The 25,619-nt window shown below is 44.4% G+C and overlaps 1 protein-coding gene across 4 annotated transcripts in view; it reads right to left on the bottom strand.

The window, feature by feature from the left end:
• Nucleotides 1-3,149: 3,149 nt before the first annotated feature.
• CHDH (choline dehydrogenase) overlaps nt 3,150-25,619 on the bottom strand; it is a 42,198-nt gene continuing 19,728 nt past the window's right edge. For 3 of the 4 annotated variants that reach the window (XM_044755123.2, XM_070492888.1, XM_070492887.1), the window contains 7 exons: nt 11,675-12,429; nt 10,579-10,730; nt 9,482-9,611; nt 8,352-8,486; nt 6,907-7,049; nt 6,322-6,424; nt 3,156-5,589 (listed from right to left, as the gene is read on the bottom strand). In XM_044755123.2, the coding sequence (XP_044611058.1) occupies nt 5,171-5,589; nt 6,322-6,424; nt 6,907-7,049; nt 8,352-8,486; nt 9,482-9,611; nt 10,579-10,730; nt 11,675-12,377 (1,785 nt within the window). In that variant the 5' untranslated portion in view covers nt 12,378-12,429 and the 3' untranslated portion in view covers nt 3,156-5,170. Of the gene's footprint in view, nt 5,590-6,321; nt 6,425-6,906; nt 7,050-8,351; nt 8,487-9,481; nt 9,612-10,578; nt 10,731-11,674; nt 12,430-25,619 lie in introns of all 4 variants that reach the window. The other variant, XM_014827076.3, reaches the window with a different exon arrangement.

Raw genomic sequence — 25,619 nt, 5'->3', positions numbered from 1 at the left:
GATGGTCTATATTTTGTAATTATTGTACCGTATTTGAACTGCAGCAATATCCATGGGTCCTAACAATTGTAGTTCCCCACTGAAATCTAGAAATTATTAGTATTTTTACTCGGGCTATCCAGAAGTAGAAGAAATAGAGCCAATTCTCATTTATTCAGTGAAAATCTTTTGGGGGTACAATTTTAAGTTCTAAAGAACTTGACACTACAGAGATTTTTCTAAAATATTTTGAGTCGCTATAAACCTATCTTTACACAAGGTATACCAGATGACCATTTGCAGTCTTGTCTTTGGGCGAGAGTTCTACGATTTGATATCGTACCTTTTGATCCACCATGGGTTACAACCGTCTTTTGTTTTCCTCTGCTAACCCTCTGATAAGTTCATAACAGAGTGGGTCAAGCTGGTTGCTCTGACCCTGTGGCATTCAAAGTTGTGGTTTTCTTAGCTGCCCCCACAGTACATTTTTGCATTTCTGGTGCAGAAATCATTGCACAGATGAACGAAGTCCCTGTGTTCTTGTCCCCCGGGGACTGGTGACGCTGCTTAAGAAATAAGGAATGCTGGGGAAGGGGGGACAGAGGAAGCCACGTGAAGATCTGCAGGATTAGAATGTCGGGGTCTGGACAAATCAAATTGCTGCCTTTTTACAAAACATTGCTGTACTGTGTGTTCTCTCTGAGGGCTTTTATATGCAATTGAACGAGGGCTGAAGTTTTCGTTAGAATGCACTCACACGCGATTGTACTTCCCGATGGAAACCCACTTTGGGATCATTAGACTCGTCGAGGCTTCCTTTTCTGTTCACAGAATTATGCCGACTTTATCAAGGTACCTTGGCAGGGATTCCCTGCAGTCAAAAAGACAGGTAGCAATTTGGGGTTCAAAATTTTTAAATATTACATAGACAACCTGTTAATGTTTGTTTTGGGGCTTTGGTTTTTTTTGTAAATAATAACACTTTGTTATCAAGACCTTACCAACCTCTTCTTAAGACATTCTTACTCCAGATCCAGGCAAAAACACTTCAAGGTTTGTAAATGACTCTTTCCTGACATAAATTCTTTTTTATTAAAATGCAAAATGTTCTTCAGAATAAAGCTGTGTAATAATTTTATTGTATTTGGGAGCTCTCCTTGCAAAGAGCTGGTGTTTGCCAGTGAGAGCTTCAGAGGGGCGGGCACTGTGAGGGCAGTTCTGTAATTTCTGTGATTCTCTAGATTTGTTCTTACCCGCCTGGCTCCTTCAGTGCCCGTGGTAACTTAATGGCCAGCTGCAGAGAGCACTCTTTCTCCTAAAGGGCTAACCCACTCTCACCTCATCTCAGACTGTGTGTCTCCATTGGGTGTGGGTCTTACTGCGTGGCTTCACACCGTCAGTCCAAGGTCACCCGACCAGGACTGAAGTTTCTGGTATGGGCCATGATCTTTGCCAGTCAGTGCCTAAAAGCTGGCATTTTTACAGGCTGCACTACTCCGCATATCTGTCTGCTTTAAGCCTGGTTCAACCTCTCATCTAACATTAAATTTTTCTTTGTAAGAAAAATTTGCAGTTGTAGAGCATGGTTTTTTTCTTTGTTTTAGGGAAGTTTTAAGATTAAATGTCTTTCCTTTTTGGTTCCCATCCCATCTCCCTAAAAAAAGTCATTTTGTTGTGTCCCCAGGAACAGAGCGTATAGTGTCATTAATCTTGTGTTTCTCATCATATCACAAAATGGAAATGGGAGCTCTGATTTAACTATCAGTGAGCAAGAACCTCATTAATAACCATCTCTGTGATTGATTTCCATCCAGACAGCTCGGCCAGGCAGCGCTTCCCAGCTCTATTCCAAGATGTTTCAGAATCGGCCCCAGGCCAGGAAGGGTGGGTTGTGAAGACCCTGGAAGCTTCTCAGTGCACAGTGTGGGCTTTACATGCTTGACAAATCTTCTTTACTGCTGACCCCGCACTTGTGAAAGAAACCAGGGCAGTTTAGTTTATTGCATGTTGTTTGTTTTTTATGGTCTAAAGTAACAAGGATCTTGTTGTGGTGGGTGTTGGATTTGTTCTACGAGTTGGTTACCGAGAGAGCGAGCTATTGTCGCACAGAGAGCCCCAGCTCCTTTTTTAGCCTTCTGGACTCAAAAACAAGCTTCAGCTACGCTTTCCTTTGTTGAAAATGTTTTTATTTCTCTAAAATGATGTTCCTTCTCTACTGGGGACTTGGGAGAGCAGGCGAGAATGAGGAGCAGGCCTGGGGCCCTTGCTTCCAACATGGGAACAACGGTGAGAGAATGGTCCTGAGGACGCCCTGTGGGGACGGCGGAGGAGAGGAGATGGGAAACTGCCTGGGCCTCAAGACAGGGCCAGGGGAGAGGGTGCCTTTTCCTGAATCTTAGTAGAGATCCAACATTAGGTTGGTCAGCGGAAATAGGAAACGACCTTTGGGCGGAGGAGTGTGGTTTGTCTAGAGAGGAGAATCTGTTTGAACTTATGGAAACGGTAATTTCTGAAGCCTGCACTGGAAGCAGAAAGGCAGTCTGTAAAGGCGCTGGGGCTCCTGCTCCTGGGACCCGGCGCTTCCCGGTCACGCTCAGGCAGGCTGCTCCCATACCTACATGTTTGCCCCTTATCCTACCAGGGAGAACCTGGCGCAGCAGCTTAACCGCAGGCTTCTTCAAAGGGGTCGGTGCTCCTCAGAGCCCGTTCATTAGGCACATACACGGCGTTCTGTTAGGCTTTTTTGACCATTTTTTTGAAAAATATGTTCTTCTGTTTTTTAGGTATTGCAGGCTTTTTGCTAAGGGGCTTAAATGACAGTCTGCCTGATTCTTTGAGAGGCCGAGTGCTGGCCTGGTCTCTGTGTTTCTCACGGGCCGCATAACCATGGCTCATGCTCCCTAACTTGAGTTGGCACTTGGCTCCCCTCTCTGGCCCTCCTTCTGAGCTCAGGGGTCCCTCATGACAGTGGAACTTTCAGACAGCCCCTTGTTACGGCATGGGCCACCACTCCACTCTGACGGGACAGCCACCGCACTCACCTGTCAGGGCTCAAGGGAGGAACCGCTTCATATCAGAATAGTCTGTCCTGGGTCTGAACCCCAAAAGCACAGTTTTCCACTCTGCCTTCTGTGGGTCCTGGATCTGGAACACACTCAGCCTTCTCTTTTGAAACGTATTTATTTCACCGTATGGTTATATCATCCTATGGAACAAGGCCCCGTAAGCAAGAGTGGGAGACGGGCCTGGAGGTAATGGAGCTGAACAGGGACAGGCTCCTCTTTCCACGTGTCATTTTGCTCATCTTACATTACAGCCACAGTAGCAAATCAGTCATTGCCTCAGAGGCTGAAAACACCACAGAACGCAGTGATGGCAGCACTGAATGGCCATATACCTGCCATCCTGTGCCAGAGGTCAGCACAGACGGTTGCCTGGGAACCCCCTCCACACCCAGCTTGTCCCTTCTCAGCCCTCAGAGCAGTGGGGCTGGCACCTGCACTCCTCCGCCCCTGCAGGTGGCTCCAAGACCCAGAGGATGATGGCTGTGCACCCTGCCGTGAGGCAGGTGGGGAACCTCTCTAGGAGAGAGAAATCTCTTGGCAGATTTAGAATTTTCTTTCTTGACCCTCCCCTGGAACAGAAAATAAAGACAGACACAGGTAAGATCAAACAAGAGCTGTTTGTTTAAAATTTTTAAAGGAAGGAGAGATGTGATCGTTTTCTTCTTTCCACCTTTTTGAAGGTCTTTCTCAGAAACATGAGTTGCGGCTGTTGGACCTCTAAGCCACCTCAATCCACTCTAATCCTGGGTGAAGCCGGCCCTCATTCTGGGCCCAGCACACAGGTTTCCATGTAGCAATTCTTGGCTTCCCTGCCATAGATGCCATAGAAGCTTTGGATGGCTTCGGAAAAAAATCAATCCAAAATGCATTTAACTTTCATTAGCTTGACAGAACAGTCTGGATGAGGCGTCTCAGTTCAAAAATAAGTTTACTGGGATTATACTATTGAATTATAAGAAGTTTAAAAATCAAGAGCTGTTTTAAATGCTACTTGTAACTGCTTTCCACCCCCAAAAACTCAAATCGTTTGCCAATTTATTTTTCTTTCACTCAGTTTCATTTTTACAGGATCTGGGTGCGTAGTTTTACTCGACTGCTTTCTCTGTCAGTCTCAGCTCCATCCTGCTCTGTTCCCACAGACGTCTAAAGAATGAGAATTAGCCAGCCTTGTCCGCTGTGGAGTCATTTCCCCATCTGAGAGGAGAGCATCCTCTTGGCTGGCCGCATCAGCGTGGAGCTGTGGTCTGGTAGGTAGGGTTTGTTCTGGGTTTCTAGGTTTCCTGGTAACAGGAAAATCTTCCGGAATGCTAAATCAGGGAACCTACGATAGTAAAGAAAGAGCCCCTCCAGACTCTTATCTCCTTGAACAAGGTCCAGACGTCCTCTCATTGGGCTGATCGTGTTTAATAAGAACCAGAGCATTGGTGAGGAGGCCCCCAAGGCCCTCAGAGGGACGCAACTGAGCACCAGTTCCTGCCTCCCTCTGGGAGTGAAATCAGGAAGCAGAAGAGAAAGGAGAAGGCTGTGTTTCTTCCAGTGGGCCGCTTTCCCCTCTGAACGGGAGTGCTGGAGGCTATGCACATGTCCCCGGTGAGCTCTAATGACCGCAACTCTGGGCCTCAGCTACAGCTTGCAGCCTGAGAGGAGGACGCCCCCCTTGGAGAACCCAAGCAGGACTGACTAGCTCCAAGCCTCAGTGCACAGCACCTGCTCTCTGAGGGGCTGCAGAGGGAGGCCTGGGAGAGACCACCTTCCTCCAGTCTAACAAGGACCGAAGAAGGCAGCAGGACCCTGGGTTGGAGAGCACCATGAACACAAGACGAGTACATGGCAGGAGTTAACCATCATCCTCCTCCGCCAGCCTCCCCTCCCCTTTGCTGTCCTTGCAGGAGGCAGGGAAGAGGGGCCCCAACCAGAATACTGGCCTTTCCCAAAGGGCCCATAGGGAAATGTTGTAAAAAGGAACCCGATTCACTGACCAGTAGTACTGGTCTCATTTCTTAACAAATGATCCAATTCACAGACATTAAATCCTAACATTCTAGATAGTTTCAGGAAAGACCATTGGAGCAAGGGCTATGCTGGCCCTCTTAGCCTGTTGGGGGGCTTCTCAGGCAGTGACTCCCTCAACGCTGGGTGGCCAGGGTCCTGGGCTTGTAGATGGGGACATCCTTATCCCAGAGTGCAGGCTGCCCCTTAACGATGTCGGCCGCTTTCTCTGCGATCATGATGGTGGGGGCATTCAGGTTGCCGCTGACCACACTGGGCATGATGGAGGCATCGACAACCCTGAGGTTTTCCACCCCAAGCACCCTGGTCTGCGGATCCACCACAGCGGTGGGATCGGAGGGCTGGCCCATCTTACATGTGCACGAAGGGTGGTAGGCACTGTCCGCTTTTGCCCGCACAAAGGCATCTATCTCTTTATCTGACTGGATGTGGCTTCCTGGCTGGAGCTCTTTCCCCCGGAATGGTTCCAGGGCTTTCTGTGCAAAAATTTCTCTGGTCAGCTTCACACACCGACGGAAGTCCTCAATATCGGTTTCTGTCAAGGAAAAGAAACAGGTGCAACTCCCTCTCCTTATCATGCTCGCCTTGCTGGAAGATTCTCGGAATGGAGAGGCTCAGTAAGCTGGCCCAGGGGACACAGTTTAGGGACATGGAGGTGTGAGCCACCAGGTGGCTTATCACCTACCCAAAGGCAGTTAACAGTGTAACCAAGCAGAGTTGCATGAAGCCCAAACAGGCGACATCCTAGACGGACACAGCCTGCCCCAGAGGACCCAGGTTTAAGTCAGCCTCTGAATTTTCTTATCTGTAAACTAGGGATGAGAATACATGCCCTGCATCTGCCACATTGTCACCGCTGGGCAAAACCTGCGCGATTAGCACGCTCACCTCTGCTGCACACAAAGAGGCAGGCCCCAGAATGTGATTCGCTTTTAGAGAATGCTCACTGTGACAGCAGGAAAAATGCTCCACGAACGCTGTGTACACAGCCACATCCTGCACCTCCTGGTAGACTGTTCTGAAAATCTCTCCTACTGTGTAAAAGGACGTCTCAGGGCTACTTCAAGTGACCCAGGGCACCACATAGCAGCATGTGCAATTTTCCAGCTAGAATGATGGGGTGGAGGGGGCCAGAGGGTGCCTGTGTCTCAGAAAATGTGGTCAGGGGTAACACTCAGGGACAAACATGAACCCCATAAAGGCATTCATTCAACAGGTGGCCCAGCAGGCCCAGGCCTGGGGGAGACAACAGTGGCTGGAGAATTACCTGTTGACAGGTAGTTGGGCTGGATCACAGGATGGTCCTGGGGGTTGGCACTTCTCAGTTTGAGCCAGCCCACACTCGTGCCCCGCATGGTCCCCACGTGCACCTAGAAGAACCCAGAGGAAGCATCAGTCCCCACAACTCTGGAGGTTAGAGAGGCCCGGGTTTCCTGAGAGGGAGGACTCTACACCTGACGTCAGTTAAGAGCAGCTCCATTTCAGTATTTGCATCTTACCCCGCACCCTTCCACAAGTGATCAAAAACCCCCTCAGTGAATCACTCCTGCCTCCTGGCTTTATATCCGATTGTCCAAAACTTTCAGAGGCTGGCAATCCCCGGGCAGAGCTGGCCTCATCTGTCCGTTTCTGGTGCTCAGGACCTAGAGCACCTGCCCTGAGCTGGGAGCAGGTCTCACCTTTCCATGCACCACGCAGTCTGCCACACTCTGCCCTGGCTCCCCTGTTCCTCTCCCTACTCAGACACCCTGGGCAGTTGGCAGGCAGGGCACAGGCTTCTGGGCGCCCTCCCTGAGGGCCCTGCTACCGCCGGAAAATGCAGCCTGCTGAGAAGATGAGACTGTCTGCTCACCTGGTAAGCCTCCTGCTGGGTGGGGACCCGCCCGTGGTCGATCACTTGGGATGGCAGGAAGTGGAACTGGATGTCCGGGTGGGGGACTCCAGGCTGGCTCCGGATGAACCCACCTGTTTCCAGGTGGGCCGTGGCTCCATCCCCTGAGGGTCAGAAGAGGGTGAGGCAGAAGAGCAAGTCAAGGTGTGGCAGGTGGGCTGGCCTCCTCTCTGCTGGGTAGCTCCTCCTCCTCTTCCTGGTCTCTATTCTGAGGCCTGGACCCAAGTCCTCGACTCTGTCCTCTTTCCCCCAGGTGGGCTCACCCAGCGCCACGGCTTTCAATATCAGCCACATGCCAAGGGTCTTCAGCTTTGCCCTCTCCCCCGACTCCACCGCTGCCAACTTGACTGTGACTGATGTCCCATGGGTATCCCGGCCCACACCCAGCCCAGCCTCCACCCCTGAAGGCAGAAACTCCGGCTGTCTCTGCCACCTCCCTCTTCCTCATCGCCCACCATGCGGCCCAGAAAGTCTCACTGGCTTCAGCTCCAAAATCTACTTGAATCCATCTTCTTGGCCTTACCATCCCTACCGGAGTCCAAGCCCAGATTACCTCTTATCTGGTGGCTCCAGGGGCCTCCTTGCTGGTGCCCTGGCCTACCTCTGTGCCTCCCGCAGCCCACTGTTCACACACAGCCAGCCCTCATGATCCAGCTCAGGCCCTCTTCCATCCAACCTCCCACCACTGTGTCGTCCTCAATATGCTGCAGTCTCCCCGGCCCAGCAAATTAGTTCTTCAGACACACCAGGGTCTGCACATATCCTTCCTGCCTCTCAGGTCCTCTAGTTGAATGAGCATCCTCACCTTTCTTTCACTGTGCTTAAAACTTGGCATGTTTACTTGGTTTCTTTCCATTGTCCCCACTAGAGTGAAAACTCTCCCAGGGAACCTGCCTTATTGGCATTTCCCACCATCTAGCACAGCACACAGTAGGTGTGCGAGAAATACACGCTGAGTCAATGAGCAGGATTTCAAAGCACCATTTCCTAGCCAAACTCTGTACTCTGAGACTCAGCTGGAGAACAAATGGAAAATGCTGAGAAATGGATGCTGAATCTGCAGTCTAGTACCAAGTGCCTTTTCTCCTGTCTCCTTGGACCCCAGACGGTGTCTAGCACAAGGCCATCCCTGTCCATCTCTAAGGAAGAGCAGCACCTAGCCCCTGAGGAGTCTCAGCACGGGTAGGCCCTGTGCTGTTGCGTCTGGTCTTCACACCAGCCCGTTAGGCAGGAACTGTGCATCCCACTTTTGCAGAGGAGAAACAGAGGCTCAAAGAGCTGAGGCAAATGACATAGCTCAGCTTTGAATCAGCATCCTGGGGCCAGAGCCCTTGCTTGGCACCTCAGGAAAGAGGCTGTGCTGCCCACAGACCATCTCTACCAAGGTCATGGAGGAGCATGCCCACCTGTGAACTTCCAGAGCCACTCCAGCCCAATCTGGGCCTTTCTCCAGGGCTTCTGTGCCGAGTGGAGGGTGATAGGGCGGGTGCACGCCTGCTGGATATATATCTCCAGGTGGTCTTGCAGGTTCTGGCCGACTCCTGAAATGGGTGGGAGTGGTTAGGAAAAAGTGGCTACCAAGGGGAGCTTAGCTGGCCTCTCAACATCGCCCTGGTTTTGAAAACTTCTCTCGCATCCACTTATCTGCCAGCCCAGCTCCTGATCATTCTCGAGGTCTCAGCTTAAAGGCCAACTCCCAGGGACACCATTCCCACACTCCCCACCAAGTCCAGCCCTCTTAGATGCCGCCAAAGACATCTGCCCTTGTTACCCACTCCAGGGCAACACTTGTAACCACCCTTCATGGGGGCAGGGCCCACGCCTGCAGCAGGTCCCGCTCGGGGAGCTGTTGCTGAACGGCTCATGGCCAGATGGACTGCCAGCCCCACCTCACCCCTGGCCTGGGGAAGGAGGGAAGCAGGCCTGTCGTGCTGTGCAACCCTGTGTGAGGTCATGGGGACGATGAGCAGGTCACTGCCACAGACCAGCACTTTCACAGACCTTATGATGAAGGATCAATGCAATAAGGCCCAGGCCTCTGTGAGCTTGGGTTATAAGAGAGGACAAGAGGGACAGGGCCCGGCCCTGAAGGGCATCAAAGACAGTTTATAAAATAAATTTTAGGCGTGGGAGAATTGTCTTAACATGAAAAGCATGCTCTGGAGCACTGAGTTGGCATCTTTAATGTCAGGGCAGCTGGTGAGTTCTGAGGGTGGAAAACAAAGGCCTGGCCCCCTCTCTCCATAGGGCTGCCCTGGTGACTTGCCCGAGCCTGGCCCAGCGGACTCTACAGGCAGATGCTCCCTGCTAAAAGGGTCTTGCCTCTCAGTGAGATAGGGTGGCTGGGGCAGAGAGGGGTCCCCAGGAGGCAGGACTGTCCAGTGAGGCATCCGGGACCTTCAGGCTCATGGGAAGAATGTGACAGTTCCAAGAAGCACTGACTCCTGTCCCTTCCCCACTCCATGCTAATAAAATACAATAAAACACTTTCTTTAGCAGAGACACCCCCTGGGGAGCAGTGGAGAAGGGAGCTCACCAGGAAGGTGGCACACCACCGGGATGCCCAGTTTCTTGAGGTCATCTGCGTTGCCGACGCCCGAGAGCATGAGCAGCTGTGGCGAGTTGATGGCGCCTCCACTCAGAATCACCTCTTTGCTGGCGTAAGCCTGGAAGAGGCAGCAGACCATGCAGGTCACACTTCCTTTCCCGGAGAGCCAGACAGAACCCTGAGAAGTGGCCTTGACATGACATACCCGAGTGGCAGGAAGGGATCCTGCTCACAGGCCCAAGAGTGAGGAAGGGGATGCTCAGGGTGCTGCTATGTGAAAGCAACCCACACGTGCAGCTACAGTTTGCAGTCATTAATAAAGTGTGGTTCAGGGACCAGCCCCATGGCCGAGTGGTTAAGTTTGGTGCGCTACACTTGGGCGGCCTGGGTTTGGTTCCTGGGCATGGACCTACACCACTCGACAGTGGCCATGCTGTGGCAGCATCCCACATACAAAAATAGAAGACTAGCACAGATGTTACCTCAGGGCGAATCTTCCTCAGCAAAAAAAATAAAGTGTGGTCTATACTCTCATTCTGCAACAGCCAGATGGTAACGGTGGTCTTAAAAAGAGGACTGTAGAGCTTAAATGAGATAAAGGAAAGCAGGCACTCAAAGAGAGGTTTAAATAAAGCGAGCAGTGAGCCAGATGTTCACTTGGGATGCAGAAAAATGCTGATACACCATTAAGTGGAAAACAGCACAGTGCAGAAATATGGAGTATGATCTTGTTTGTGGTTTTTAAAGCCTTAGCATAAACCCATCAATTTCTGCAAAGGTGTGGAAGGTACTGGGGGCTGCTCTGAGGAGGGGAGGGGCAGACAAGGCTCACAGTGGGCACTCACCCACACCGGGGCACCAGGGGCTCTGCAGGTGGCTGGACTAGGGCATCCCCCACCTCCACAGGCCACCGCCTCCAGCAAGGCCCTGGAAATAGTCTCTCAGGCCATTGCCACCAGCTGTTCACACCTCATCACAATGCTGTGGGGACGAGAGCATGATTCCTGCCCACACCGAGCACTGCCAGGCTCGCTGTCCACCTCCTTTCTGCCGTGAGCTGCCCGGCCCGGCAGATATTTGCTCACCCTGTGGCTCTGGCCGTTCTTGACGTACTCCACGCCCACTGCACGGGTGCCTTCAAACAGCACCCTGCTCACGAGCGTCCGGGCCTCGGCTATGAGGTTGGGGCGGCTCAGCACTGGGTGCAGGTACGCGCAGGCCGTGCTCCAGCGCTTGCCTGTAGGACAGAGCAAGGGGGTCAGGCCCAGCCCCTGCCCATTCCCCGGGCACCCACCCGTACAGGGGGAAGTGGGAAGGTGCTGGAGCAAGAGGGAATTTGTCCTTCCCCTGACCGTGCAAGCTCTGCCTTAAAAGTAAGGCTGAGCCCAAAAGACCCTGCCCAACTGGGGCCAGCCAGGCGGCACAGCGGTTCAGTTCACGTGTTCCGCTTGGGAAGCCCAGGGTTTACCAGTTTGGATCCCAGGTGCGGACGTGGCAGTGCTTGCCAAGCCATGCTGTGGCAGGCGTCCCACATATAAAGTAGACCAAGATGGGCATGGATGTTAGCTCATGGCCAGTCTTCCTCAGCAAAATGAGGAGGATTAGGAGTAGATGTAGCTCAGGGCTAATCTTCCTCAAGGAAAAAAAATAAGACCTTGCCCAACTGAAACCCACATCTACCCAGGGTCGTTGGATACAGGTGGAAAAACATCCTTCACTCTCCACAGGATGACAGAGAGGCCAGGAGCTGCAGACAAAAGGGTGAGAACCCTGTGGAGGCAAGCAGGAGGCTTTGGTCGACCCTGCCCTTGCCTCTGTCCTGCTGTGGGCAAGGCCATTCTCTGCTCTGTGCCTCAGTTCCCCCATCTGGAAGTCTCTAGAGGACTTTGGGCTGTTTGGTCAGAGAGCTGAACCTCCATTATCCACACCAGCAGCGGCCAGAGGCCCAGGGAATGCCCAAGGTGTTGCCATCTCCTAGTCACTTCTCATTGGCTTTGGCTTGTATTCCGTGGCCTATAGCGGGTGCCCTATATCACATCCCCTCCATCTCGCACAAGCTCAGTTTCTCCACATTTACTGGCCATGATGAGGGCAGGAAGGATGGGGCTGTGACAGAGAGTAGTTTTCTTTTGTTAAAAAAAGGAGGACCAGGGCGATGGGGCATGGGCACATTATTGCTACCTTCATGGATGGTCATGTCCATCCAGCCGAAGCCTTCTTGCTGGAAGCCGTTCATGTCCTCGGTGAGGGGGTAGCCGGCCTGCTGTGCTGCCTCCAGGAACGCCTGGTGCAGCGGGTGGTTGGTCTTGCCCCGGGACACACGCAGTGGGCCCTCACCACCGCGGTACCTGCTGGCACCCAGCTCGTGGCCCTGTGCCTTGCGGAAGTAGGGCAGACAATGCGCGTAGTCCCAGCCTGCGGCGCCTTCTCGGTGCCAACGCTCATAGTCCTCGGCGTGCCCGCGGATGTAGACCATGGCATTGAGGGATGAAGAGCCACCCCAGACCCGACCGCGCGGCCAGTACAGCACCCGGCCATCCAGGCCCGGCTGCGGCTCCGTGTGGTAGTACCAGTTGTACCTGTCATCGCACAGGTTGGCCACGAGGGCAGCGGGCATGTGGATCTTCCACAAGAGCCGCTTGCTCCCTGCATACGTGTCCTTGGGCCCAGCCTCTAGCAGCAGCACACGCTTGTCAGTGTCTTCCGTGAGCCTCCTGGCCAGCACACAGCCTGCGGAGCCTGCACCCACCACCACATGGCTGTACTCGTTCCCACTCCTGGAGCCTGCACTGGCCAGAGCACGGATGCCCAGGGGCCACTGCTGCCCCAGGGCTCCCCATGGGCCCAGGCACTGTCGCCTCCAGCCTCGCAGGACATACCACATGCTTCCAGCCCAGATCCTTTTACACGGAGGGGAATGTGCTGATTCACTTTTCCTAAAACAGGAAAAGAGGCTTTAAAAATTTTAACTCAACGTGCACATGCAGAATCAGACCAAAGCTGGGGCAGCCACACCGGTACAGCAAAGGTCCCCTGTAGGCTCACCAAGTGTCTGCCCAGGGTTGAGTGGGGCAGGGCATGTCCCTGCCCTGGGGAACTAGGAGGAGGAGCAGAGATAGAAATGAATATCAGTACTGCAAGATCTGAGCCAGGACTGACATGCACAGGAGAGGGGCCCCTCCCAAACTTGGGAAGTCCCCAGAAAGGCTTCTCTGTGACATGTGTGCGTGAACCTGGAGGCTGGCAGGAGTCTCTCTGCTGGAAAGCAGGGGATGTAAGGGCTTTCTAGGCTGGCACTCATTCCTCATCCATTCGAGACAGCTGCTGAGCCCCCACCACATGCCAGGCACCACTTAATCTCCAGCAATGCACAGAGAATGAGACAACTGCCCTCAAAACTGACGGCCGGGGGCCAGAGAGACAGACAAGACTTACAGCGGCAGAGGCTCGAGGCTGCGGAGCTCAAAGCCTTTGACCTGAGGGCCATGGGGTGCACTAGAGGGCTTTGCGGCAGGGGCTGGAGCCAGAGCTACAATCTTCAAAGATCACTCTGTAGAGGGCTGGAGTTTTAACAAAGAAATGCCAAGAGCTTTTGGAGGGTCCTTTCCTAACAATGTTCAAATCATTCCCAACATGCTCAGTGCACAGAAGTGGAAAGGAATCAGGATATCCCATCGAGACCTCCACTGACACAAGAATATCTGAGAAAGCCCAGCCATGAGGCTTAGGCACACAAGGCCCACCCAAGACTGAGGCTGCACCAAGAGGCCTGAGAAACCTCAAGAAAACCCTGATAAATCTCCCCACCCCCTCCATGAGTCTGCACCAAGTAATAACAGCAGCCTATCACTGGAGGCAGGCTAAGAGGTAAGAGGACAGAGAAAGATTCTCACCCCCATCCACTCCCCATTCACGCAGGCACAGGAGAAAGGGGCAGCCAGGTCCTCCTGAAGGCCTAGTCTGAAGCAGGAACACTGAGAAGAACCTTCTAGTGCTCCAGGCCCCATATCAGCACAAGGCAGCAGCAGCCCACCACTCAACTCCCCTAAACTGATTCAACACTCCACACTAATGATTTGATAGAATAAAAGGCATGCCCTTTTCTAGGCATAAATACTATTTACCTCAGTCTCTACTATGCTGTTACACACGGGGTCAACAAAAAATTAAGAAACACAAAAAAGCAAGAAAAATAAATGACTCATCAAGAGATAAAGTAGTTAACAAAACCAGACCAAGGCATGACCCATCCAGATGTTAGAACTATCAAACAAAGATTTTTAAATAACCAAGTTTAACATTTTTAAAAGATTTAGTTGAAAATGTGGACAACATGTTGAACAGATAGGCAATTTCAGCAAAAATTTGGAAACTATAAAAAAAGGACAAACAGAAATGCTAAAAATAAAACATCAGAGATGAATAATTTGTTTGGATACAGCAGAGAAAAGAATAAGTGAAACTGAAAATTAGATTAATAGAAATTATCCAAATGGAAATATAAAGAGGAGAAAGAGTGACAGATAGAAGGAGAGAGAGAGAGAATAGAACAACTGAGAGCTATGGCATGATATCAAATTGTCTAAAGTACAGATAATTGGAGTCCAGAAGGAGAGGGATAAAAGGAAAAAAGGAGAGGAGCAGAGAAAAGGGGCAGAGCGAGAGGTGGGGGGAGGAGAAGAACAGAGAGAGCGCAGGGGAGAAAAGATATTTGAAGAGATAATTCTTGAGACTTTTCCAAAATTAATACAAGACAAAACATCACAGATTCAAGAAGTTCAGAGCATACCAAGAAGGATTAATACAAAGGGAAACACATCTAGGTACATCACAGTCCAATTGATGACATCACAAGAGAAAATCATCAAGGCAGCCAGCCAACAAAAGAAACATTATGTACAGAATAAATATGAGTGACAGGAAACTTCTCATCAGAAAACGTGCAATCCAGAACATAATGGAGTGACAACTTTAAAGTACTGAAAGGAGAAACAAACAAACAAACAAAAAATAGTAAATTTAGAACTGTCTATACCCAGTGAATATATTTTTCAAATATGAAGGAGAAATAAAGGCATCTTCAGAGAAAAAAAAGCTGACAGAATTTATTGCCAATGGACCTGCACTGCAAGATATGTTAAAGAAAGATCTTCAGGCAAAAAGAATATGATATCAGATGGAAAATTCAATCCATACAAAGAAATGAAGAGCAATGGAAATGGTAAAAATTGTGGTTGTATTAATTTCTTACGGCTGCCGTAACAAATTACCATAAACCTGGTGGCTTAAAACAACACAAATTTATTCTCTTTTTCAGTTCTTGTTCAGTTCTGGAGGCCAGAAATCTGAAATCAGTTTCACTAGGCTAGCCAAGGTGTTGGCAAAGCTGGTGCCTTCTAGAAGCTCCCTAGGAGAGAATCCATTTCCTTGTCTTTTCTAGATTCTGGGGGCCACCTGCATTCCTTGGCTGGTAACCCTTTCCTTGCTATACTCCAACTTCTTGCTTCTGTTATCACATCTCCTACTTCCATAGTAGTATCTCATTCTTTTAAGGACGCTTGTGATTACATCATTGGGACCACCTGGATAATCCAGGATAATCTCTCCATCTCAAGATTCTTATCTGCAAAGTCCCTGCCATATAAGGTAACATTATTCACAGACTCTAGGGTTAGGACATGGATATCACTGGTTGGGGGTCACTTTTAAACCTACCAGAATGGTTAAGTACACTTTCTTCCCTTATTTTTTTAAAAATTATTTTATTGAGGTCATATTGGTTTATAACCATGTGTAATTTCAGGTGCACATTATTATTTACCAGTTTCTGTATAGACTGCACTTTGCTCACCCCCAATAATCTTTTTAGCCATCACCATACAGATGTGCCCCTTCACCCCTTTTGTCCTCCCCTGAGCCCCCTTCCCCTCTGGTAACCACTAATCTGTTCTTCTTATCCATGTGTTAGTTTATTTTCCACATATGAGTGAAATCATATGGTATTTGTCTTTCTCTGTCTGGCTTATTTCACTTAAAATAGTACCCTCAAGGTCCATCCGTGTTGTTGTGAATGGGACAATTTTGTCTTTTTTTATGGCTAAGTAGTATTCCATTGTGTGTGTGTGTGTATATATATATATATATATATATATATATATATATATATACACCACATCTTCTTTGTCCAATCATCAGTTGATGGGCACTCAGGTTGCTTCCACTTCTTGGCTATTGTGAATAATGCTGCAGTAAACACAGCAGTGCATAAGTCTGTTTGAATAGTTGATTTCAAGTTCTTTGGATAAATCCCCAGTAGTAGGACAGCTGGGTCATGTGGTATTTCTATTGTTAATTTTTTGAGAAATCTCCATATTGTTTTCCATAGTGGTTGCACCAGTTTGCATTCCCACCAGCAGTATATGAGGGTTCCCTTTTCTCCACATCCTCTCCAACATTTGTTATTTTTTGTCTTGTTAATTATAGCCATTCTGACGGATGTGAGGTGACATCTCATTGTAGTTTTGATTTGCATTTCCCTAATAGTTAGAGATGTTGAACATCTTCTCATGTGCCTGTTGGCCATCGGTATATTTTCTTTGGAAAAATGTCTGTTCATATCCTCTGTCCACTTTTTGATCAAGTTCTGTGATGTTTTGTTGTTGGGTTGTATGAATTCTTTATATATTTTAGAAATTAACCCTTGTTGGATACAAGATTTGCAAATATTTTCCCCCAGTTGGTGGATTGTCTTTTCATTTTGTTCATGGTTTCATTTGCCTTGCAGAAGCTTTTTAGTTGGATGTAGTCCCATTTGTTTATTTTTTATTTCTTTCCCTTGCCTGAATAGACAAGGTCTTCAAAAAGATACTTCTAAGACTGATGTCAAAGAGCGTACTGCTTATATTTTCTTCTAGGGGTTTTATGATGTCATGTCTTACACTCAAGTCTTTAATCCATTTTGAGTTCATTTTTATGTATGGTGTAAGATAATGGTCTACTTTCATTCTTTTGCATGTGGCCATATAGTTTTCCCAACACCATTTATTGAAGAGAATTTCCTTTCTCCATTGTATGTTCTTGGCTCCTTTGATTAAGACTAGCTGTCCATAGATATGTGGTTTTATTTCCGGGCTTTCAATTCTGTTCCATTGATCTGTGTGTCTGTTTTTCTGTCAGTACCATGCTGTTTTGATTACTATAGCTTTGTACTATATTTTGAAGTCAGGGATTTTGATGTCTCCAGCTTTGTTCTCTGTTCTCAGAATTGCTTTAGATATTCAGGGTCTTGTGATGCCCCATATGAATTTCAGGATTCTTTGTTTTATTTCTGTGAACAATGTCATTGGGATTCTGAGTTGGATTGTATTAAATCTGTAGATTGCTTTAGGTATTATGGATATTTTAACTCTGTTTATTTTTCCAGTCCACATGCATGGAATATCATTCCATTTCTTTATGTTATCATCAATTTCTTTCAGTAATGTCTTATAGTTTTCATTGTATAGGTCTTTCACCTTCTTGGCTAAATTTACTCCTAGATATTTTATTCTTTTTTTTTTTTTTTTTTTTTGAGGAAGATTAGCCCTGAGCTAACATCTGCTGCCAATCCTCTTCTTTTTTGCTGAAGAAGACTGGCCCTAAGCTAACATCTGTGCCCATGTTTCTCTACTTTATATGTGGGACACCTGCCACAGCATGGCTTGACAAGCGGTGCATTGGTCCACACCCAGGATCCAAACCGGCAAACCCCAGGCTGCCAAAAAGGAATGTGCAAACTTAACTGCTGTGCCACTGGGCTGGCCCCAATATTATATTCTTTTGGTTGTGATTGTAATTGGGATTGTATTCTTGAGTTCTCTTTCTTAGTTTGTTATTGGAGTATAGAAATGCAACTGATTTTGTAAGTTGATTTTGTACCCCACAACTTTGATGCAGTTGTTGATTATTACTAATAGTTTTCTGATGGATTCTTTAGAGTTTTCTGTATATAGAATCAAGTCATCTGCCATCAGCGAGAGTTTCACTTCTTCCTTGCCAATTTTGATACCTTTTGTTTCTTTTTCCTGTCTAATTCCTCTGGCCCACACCTCCAGTACTATGTTGAATAAGAGTGGCGAGAGTGGGCACCCTTGTTTTATTCTTGTTCTCAGAGGGCTGGCTTTCAGCTTTTCACCATTGAGTATGATGTTAGCTGTGAGTTTGTCATATATGGCCTTTATTTATTGAGCTACTTTCCTTCTGTACCTATTTTATTGAGAGTTTTTAAAATCATAAATGGTGTTGGATCTTGTCAAATGCTTTCTCTGCATCTACTGAGATGATCAAGTGATTTTTATTCCACATTTTGTTAATGTGGTGTATCACATTAATTGTTTTGGGGATGTTGAACCATCCTTGCATCCCTGGTATAATCCCACTTAATCATGGTGTATGATCCTTTTAATGTATTATTATATTTGATTTGCTAATAACTGTTGAGGATTTTTGCATGCATGTTCATCAGTGGTATTCACCTATAATTTTTCTGTTCTCTGTTGTCTTTGTCTGGTTTTGGTATCAGGGTAATGTAGGCCTCATAGAATGAGTTAGGAAGTGTCCTGTCTTCTTCAATTTTTCGGAATAGTTTGAGATGGATAGGTATTAAGTCTTCTTTGAATGTTTGGTAGAATTCTCCAGAGAAGCCATCTGGTCCTGGACTTTTGTTTTTTGGGAGGTTTTTGATTACTCTTTCAATCTCTTTCCTTGTGATTGGTTGATTCAGATTCTCTATTTCTTCTTGATTCAGTTTTGGGAGGTTGTATGAGTCTGAGAATTTATCCATTTCTTTGGGTTATGCAATTTGTTGGCATACAGTTTTTGATAGTATTCTCTTATAATCCTTTGTATTTCTGTAATATCTGTTGTAATTTCTCCTCTTTCATTTTTAATTTTATTTGAACCTTCTGTCTTTTCTCTTTTTTTTTAGTGAGCCTGGCTAAGGGTTTGTGAATTTTATCTTCTCAAAGAACCAGCTCTTAGTTTCAGTGATCATTTCTACCGGATTTTTAGTCTCTATTTCACTTATTTCTGCTCTAATTTTTATTATTTCCCTCTTACTGCTGACTTTTGTCTTTGTTCTTCTTTTTCTGGTTCTTTTAGGTGTAGTTTGAGATTACTTATTTGAGATTTTTCTTGTTTGTTGCGGTAGGCCTTTTTGCTAAATTTTCCCTCTTAGAACTGCTTTTGCTGCATCCCACAAAAGTTGGTATGTTGTGTTTTCATTTTCATTTGTCTCCAGGTATTTCTGATTCCTCCATTGATCCAATGGTTGTTCAGTAGCATCTTGTTTACTCTCCACATATTTGTGGCTTTCCCAGCTTTTTTCTTGTAGTTGATTTCTAGTTTCAGAGCATTGTGTTAAAAAAAAATGCTTGATATGATTTCAGTCTTCTTAAATTTATTGAGGCTTGCCTTGTTTCCTGATGTATGGTCGAATGTGTATTCTGCTGTTTGGGGATGGAATATTTTACATATATATAAAATCCATCTAGTCTAGTGTTTCATTTAAGACCACTGGTTCCTTGTTGACTTTCTGTCTAGAGGATCTATCCATTGATGTAAGTGGGGTGCTGAGGTCCCCTCCTATTATTGTGTTGCTGTCAATTTCTCCCTTTAGGTCTGTTAATAGTTGCTTTATATACTTTGGTGTTCTTGTTCTAGGTGCATATATATTCATAAGTGTTATATCCTCTGGGTGGAATGTCCCTTTTATCATTATATACTGTCCCTCTTTGTCGCTCATTGTCTTTTTTATCTTGAAGCCTGCTTTGTCTGATATAAGTATGGTGACACCTGCTTTCTTTTGCTTGCCATATGCTTGGAGTATCATCTTCTATCCCTTTACTCTGAGCCTATGTTTGTCCTTAGAGCTGTGATGTGTTTTCTGGAGGCAGCATATTTTTGGGTCTTGTTTTTTAATCCATCCATCCACTCTGTGTCTTTTGATTGGAGAATTCAATCCATTTACATTTAGAGTGATTATTAATATATGAGGGCACACTGTCATTTTATCTCTTGTTTTCTGGTTATTCTAAATTTTTATTGTTTCTTTTCCCTTGTATTTCTGGCTGCCATTTCAGTTTGGCAGTTTTCTGTGATGTTTTTCTCAGTTTTCTCTTTATTTATGATTTGTGGCTCTGCTCTGATTTTTTGTTTAGTGGTTACCATGAGGTTTGCATAAAAGATCTCATAGATGAGATAGTTCATTTTCTGATAGCCTCTTATCTCCATTAGGCTAAGCAGGTTCCATCCCCTTTCTCTTCCGAGTTATTGTTGTCACAAATTATTCTTTTTTGTGTTGTAAGTTTATGACTAAATTTTAGTATTTATACTTATTTTTTATGCTTTCATTCCCTTTATCTTCTATGTTATAATTGTTTGCTAACCTATTCTGATAGAGAGCTGCTGCAATTTTCTGATTTTTATCTATTTATCTCTTTGCTCACAGCTTTGCAAACCTGTGCCTTTTTGTTTCAGGTAGGAAGGCTCCCTTCATCATTTCTTGTAAGGCAGGTCTAGTAGGAATGAACTCCCTCAGCTTTTGTTTATCTGGGAAAGCTTTTATTTCTCTGTCAAATCTGAAGAATAATTTCGCTGGATAGAGTATTCTTGGGTAGAAGTTTTTCTCTTTCAGTATTGTGAATATATCATTCCCTCCTCTCTTAGCCTGTAAGGTTGCTGCTGAGAAATCTGCTGAAAGCCTGATAGAGGTTCCTTTGTAGGTTATTTTCTTCTGCCTTGCTGTCTTTAATATTTTTTCTTTGTCATTGACTTTTGACAGTTTTAATATTATATGCCTTGGAGAAGGCATTACATCTTTTTGCATTGATGTAATTAAGAGTTATATTGGCTTTATGTACTTATAAGTCCAGTTATTTCCAAGGTTTGGGAAGTTCTCAGCTATTATCTCTTTAATCAAGCTCTCTACTCCTTTCTCCCTCTGGAACACCTAAAATCCTTATGTTAGTTTTCCAATTGAGTCAGATGTTCTTGAAGAATTTCTTCATTTTTAAAAAATCTTAGTTCTCTCCCCTCCTCCACCTGAAACATTTCTATATTTCTATCTTCTAATTCACTAATTCTGTCTTCCATAAAGTTTGCTATATTTTTTATGGTTTCTCCATGTTTTTAAATATCATTAATTGTGTTCTTCATATCCATAATTTCTCTGTAGATTTTTAAGGGCTTCAATCTCTTTGCTCAAGTATTACTTCTGTTCATTAATTTTATTCCTGAGCTCATTGAACTGTCTTTCTGTGTTTTCTTGTAACTCATTGAGTTTCTTTATGACAACTGTTTTGAATTCTCTGTCATTTAGATTGCAATTTTCTGTGACTTCAGGATTGGTTTCTGGAGACTTGTCATTTTCCTTCTGTTCTGCAGTGTTACTGTAGTTCTTCATGGTGTTTGATGAATTGGTCCTCTGCTGGCACCTTTGTGGTAGTATCAGGTCACAGATTCCACCTGCCACAACTGGGATGTGGGGACAGCAGCTGTGTTTTCTGATCCTGCCCCATCTGCTGGTAGCTGTGCTGGTTAGGCCACTCTGTATTCACACATGCTGGTGGGAGCTGCTCAGTGGGCAGTGTTTGCATGGGTGGGGCCACCTCAGTAGATGAGTGCTCCCATGGGACAGGCTATCACTTTGAAAGCATTCGTATGTGGGCTGGGCTGCCCCCACCTCCACTCACAGTTGTACTGGCTGGTGGGTGAGGATCTGTGACCTGGATCACTGCCTCTGGGGACAAGGAGGGGTCTGCTCACCTAGTTCCACTGCTTCCCAAGGATCCAGTCCACCAACCTTCAGATATATAGCTCTGTGGATCTCTCAGGCATCCTGTTGTATTGTGTAAGGAATCCTCTATCGGTTAATGAATGTCCACTTAGTTGTAACTTAAAAGTGAGAGACAAAGGAAACAACTCACTCTGCCATGATGCTGACATCACTTCCACTTATTTTTAATCTCTTTAGAATATAATTGACTGTCTAAAGCAAAAGTAGTAAAATATACTATAGGGTTTATAATATTTGTAGCATTAAAATATATTTAACAACAATAGCACAAAGGATAGGAGAAGCAGAAATAGAAGTATCCTTTTATAAGGTTTTTGTACCATACATGAAGTGGTATAATATTATTTGAAGGTATACTGTGATAAGTTAAAGATACATTTTGTAAACCCTACCACAACCACTAAAACAATTAAATAAAACAAAGAATTGTAGCCACTGGTGGGGATAAAATAATATAAAGAAATCAAAACAGGTATAAGAAACTAAGAAGAGATGGGACAAATAAAGAGCAAATATCAAAATGGTAGATTTAAATCCAACCATATCAATAACTGCATTAAGTGTAACTAGTTTAAACACTGCAATTAAAATGCAGAGATTGTCAGATGGGATTAAAAAAAAAAAGCAAGACTCAAATATATGCTGTTTACCAAACAAAAACCCAATTTAAATATAAGACACAGGAAATAAGTAAGAAAATGGAAAAAAGACACATCACATAAACACTAACAAAAAAGAGAGTGACTATATTAATATCATACAATGTAGACTTCAGTACAAAGAATATTAGCATGGTTTAGAAGACATTTCAAATTGATAAAGGGATCAATTTATCATAAAACAATTATAAATGTGAATGTGCCTACTAGAGCTTCAAACTCATGAAGCAAAAATTGATAGAATTGAAAGGAGAAATTAATAAATACACAATTACACTTGGAGATTTCAATACTCCCTTGTCAGTAATAGATAAAACAACTAGACAAAAAATCAGTAAGAATATACAAGACTTGAACAACGTTATCAACTAAGTTGACCTAATTAACATTTATTGTTGAGTACCCCAATAACAGTAGAATACATATTCTTTGCAAGTGCACATCACCAAGAGAGACCTTATTTTGAGCCATAATAAAATCTCAACAAGTTTAAAAGGACTGAAATGATACAAATATGTTCTCTGACCACAAAAAAATTGATTTAGACATAAAAAATATATATATCTGAAAAATCTCTAAATATTAAGAAATTAAACAACACATTTCTAAATAACTCATGAGTGAAAGAAGAAATCACAAGAGAAATTAGTGCCTTTTTTAACTTAATGAAAATGAAAACACACCAGACCAAAATGTGTGAGATACAGGTAAAGCAGTGCTTTGAGGGAAATATATAGAATTAAAAGGCTTATATTAGAAAAGTATGGTCTCAAACTGATGATCTATACTTTGACCTTTAAAAAAATCAGAAAGAAAATTAATCCCACAGTAATCAGAAGAAAGTAATAAACATAACAGCAGAAATCAATAAAATTCAAAACAAATTTAAAAGTAGAAAAAAGTTAAAACCAAAATGTGGTTCTTTAAAATAATTAATAAAATTAATACTCTTCTACCCAGACAAAGAAAAGAAGAAAGAGAATACAAATTTCTAATATCAGCAAAGATAAAGGGGATATCACTACATATTCTACAGATAAGAAAAGGACAATATAAGAATATTATGACAATTTTATGCCAATAAATTTTATAATTAAGATGATAGAGATACATATCTTGAAAGATTATCAAGGCTCATTCAAGAAGAATTAGATAACCTAAATAGCTGTATATATCCATTAAATAAATTGAATTCATAATTTAAATTCTTCCCACAAAGAAAACTCTAGACTTCATTGGTAAAATCTAACATTCAAGATGGACTAATACCAATTCTATAGAAAACAGAAGAATAGTGAACACTCCCCAACTCGTTTTATAAAGACAGCATTATCCTGTTACCAAAACAAGACAAAGATATCCCAAGAAAAGAAAACTACAGACCAATGTTCATCATGAACAAAGATGTAAAAATCTATAATGAAATTTTAGCAAATCAAATCCAGCAACATACAAAAAGCAGACATTGTTTATTGTAGGAATATAAAGTTGGTTCAACATTCAAAAATCAATGTATTTCATCATATTAACAAACCAAAAAAGAAAAACGATATGATCATCTTAATTAATGCAGAAAGCATGCGGCAATATTCAACATCCATAAAATCTCTGTGTACTTAAGGAATGGAAGAGGACTTCCTGATAAGGGCACCTATGAAATACCTACAGCTAACTTTGTACTAAATGGTCAAAGACTGAAAACTTTCACCCTAAGATCAGGAAGAAAGCAGGGATGTTCACTCTCACCACATTTATTCAACATTGTATGAAGGTTCCAACCAGGGATGTAAGGTTAATTGATTAAAATAAAAGTAAAAGGCATACAGATTAGAAAAAAAGAATTAGAAATGTCCTTATTTGCAGACAACATGATCATCTACATAGAAATTCCCAAGGAATTTACCAAAAAAGCTACTGGAATTAATAACTGAATTTAGTAAGGTCACATGATGCAAGGTCACATGTTACAAGGTCAATATACAAAAGTCACCTGTATTTTTATATACTATTAATGAACAACTAAAAATTTAAATGTAACAAATGTAATAGAGTCTGAGTCCTCTTTTGATGTTGGACCACTGACAGCTTTCAAGCCTCCTTCCTACCTCTTTCCCCATATCTGTCAAGTCAATGAGAAAGCTCTGGCGTTCCTGCCCTCACTGTCAGTGAAGAAGTTCAAATCACGCAAAGCCAACCCATATAGGAGGATCCTTACCTTGGTTCCACTCCCCAACCATAATGAAAACAGATGCACTCACCATTCCCTTTACTCAAGCTACCCCAGACCGGCTTGAGTGTCTGCCCTGCTCTCCCTAGAAAGCCCCATTATGTGAGTAATAAACCTTTTCATAGCTTCTTGGTACATGTGTGGCGTCATCAGTCTCAACTTTCAAACAAATTTTGGGTGGTGGTGGGGTTGATTCACCCTCTGTGGGGCAACCACAAGACAAAACAATACCACTTACAAGAACATCACGAAAAATGAAATAGTTAAGAGTAAATTTAACAAGACATATGCAAGATGTATACACTGAAAACTACAAAACACTCTTGATAGAAATTAAAGATGACTTAAATAGAGAGAGAGATCATGAACAGGAAAACCTAATATTGTTATGATGTCAACTCCCCAAACTGATTTATGGATTTGAGGCAATGCCTATCAAATCTCAGCAGGACTTTTTTGTAGAAATTCACAGGCAGACTTCAAAATGTACATGGAGATACAAAGGACATAGAAAAAGTTGTAGTTACAGTCATACAAAGAAACCCCACACGGCAGTGAAAATGAAGGAATCACAGCACCTCACATGAATACAGATGAATCCTAAAAACACATAAAATATAAAAAGCAAACTACAGGATGGTATGACCTGAATGAGACCTTTATATAAACAAAGTTTTAAAACATGCAATTTGTATGTACGCAACATCAGAGCCCCAAAATATATGAAGCAAACACTAAAAGATTGAAGGTAGAAATAGTCAATAATCAATGGAGACTTCTATACTCAGATTTCAAGAATGGCTAGAATAACCAGACAGAAGATCAATAAGGAAATAGAGGACTTGAATAACACTACAAACCAATTAGGCCTAACAGATATATACAAAACACCCCACCCAACAACAACAGAATACTCATTTTTCTCAAACGCACATGGAACATTCTCTAGGACAGACCATATGTTAGTCCACAAAACAAATCTTAATAAATTTTAAAAGACTAAAATCACACAAAGTATCTTTTCTAGTCATAATGGAATGAAACTAGAAATCAATATCAAAAAGAAAATGGAAAATTCACAAATATGTGGAAATTAAACAACATACTCTTAAACAACCAATGTCAAAGAAATCACAAAGGAAATTAGAAAACACCTTGAGACAAATGAAAATGAAAATATGACATACCGAAACTTATGAGATGCAGCGAAAGCAGTGCCAAGAGAGAAATTTACAGTTGTAAATGCATACATTAAAAAAGAAGAAAGATAGGGGCTGGCCCCGTGGCCAAGCAGTTAAGTTCACGCACTCTGCTGCAGGCGGCCCAGTGTTTCGTTGGTTTGAATCCTGGGCGCGGACATGGCACTGCTCATCAAACCACGCTGAGGCAGCGTCCCACATGCCACAA

This window comes from Equus asinus, chromosome 21 (genome assembly GCF_041296235.1).
Source record: "Equus asinus isolate D_3611 breed Donkey chromosome 21, EquAss-T2T_v2, whole genome shotgun sequence".
Taxonomy (NCBI): Eukaryota; Metazoa; Chordata; class Mammalia; order Perissodactyla; family Equidae; genus Equus; species Equus asinus.
This window is presented reverse-complemented; position numbering and strand designations above follow the sequence as displayed.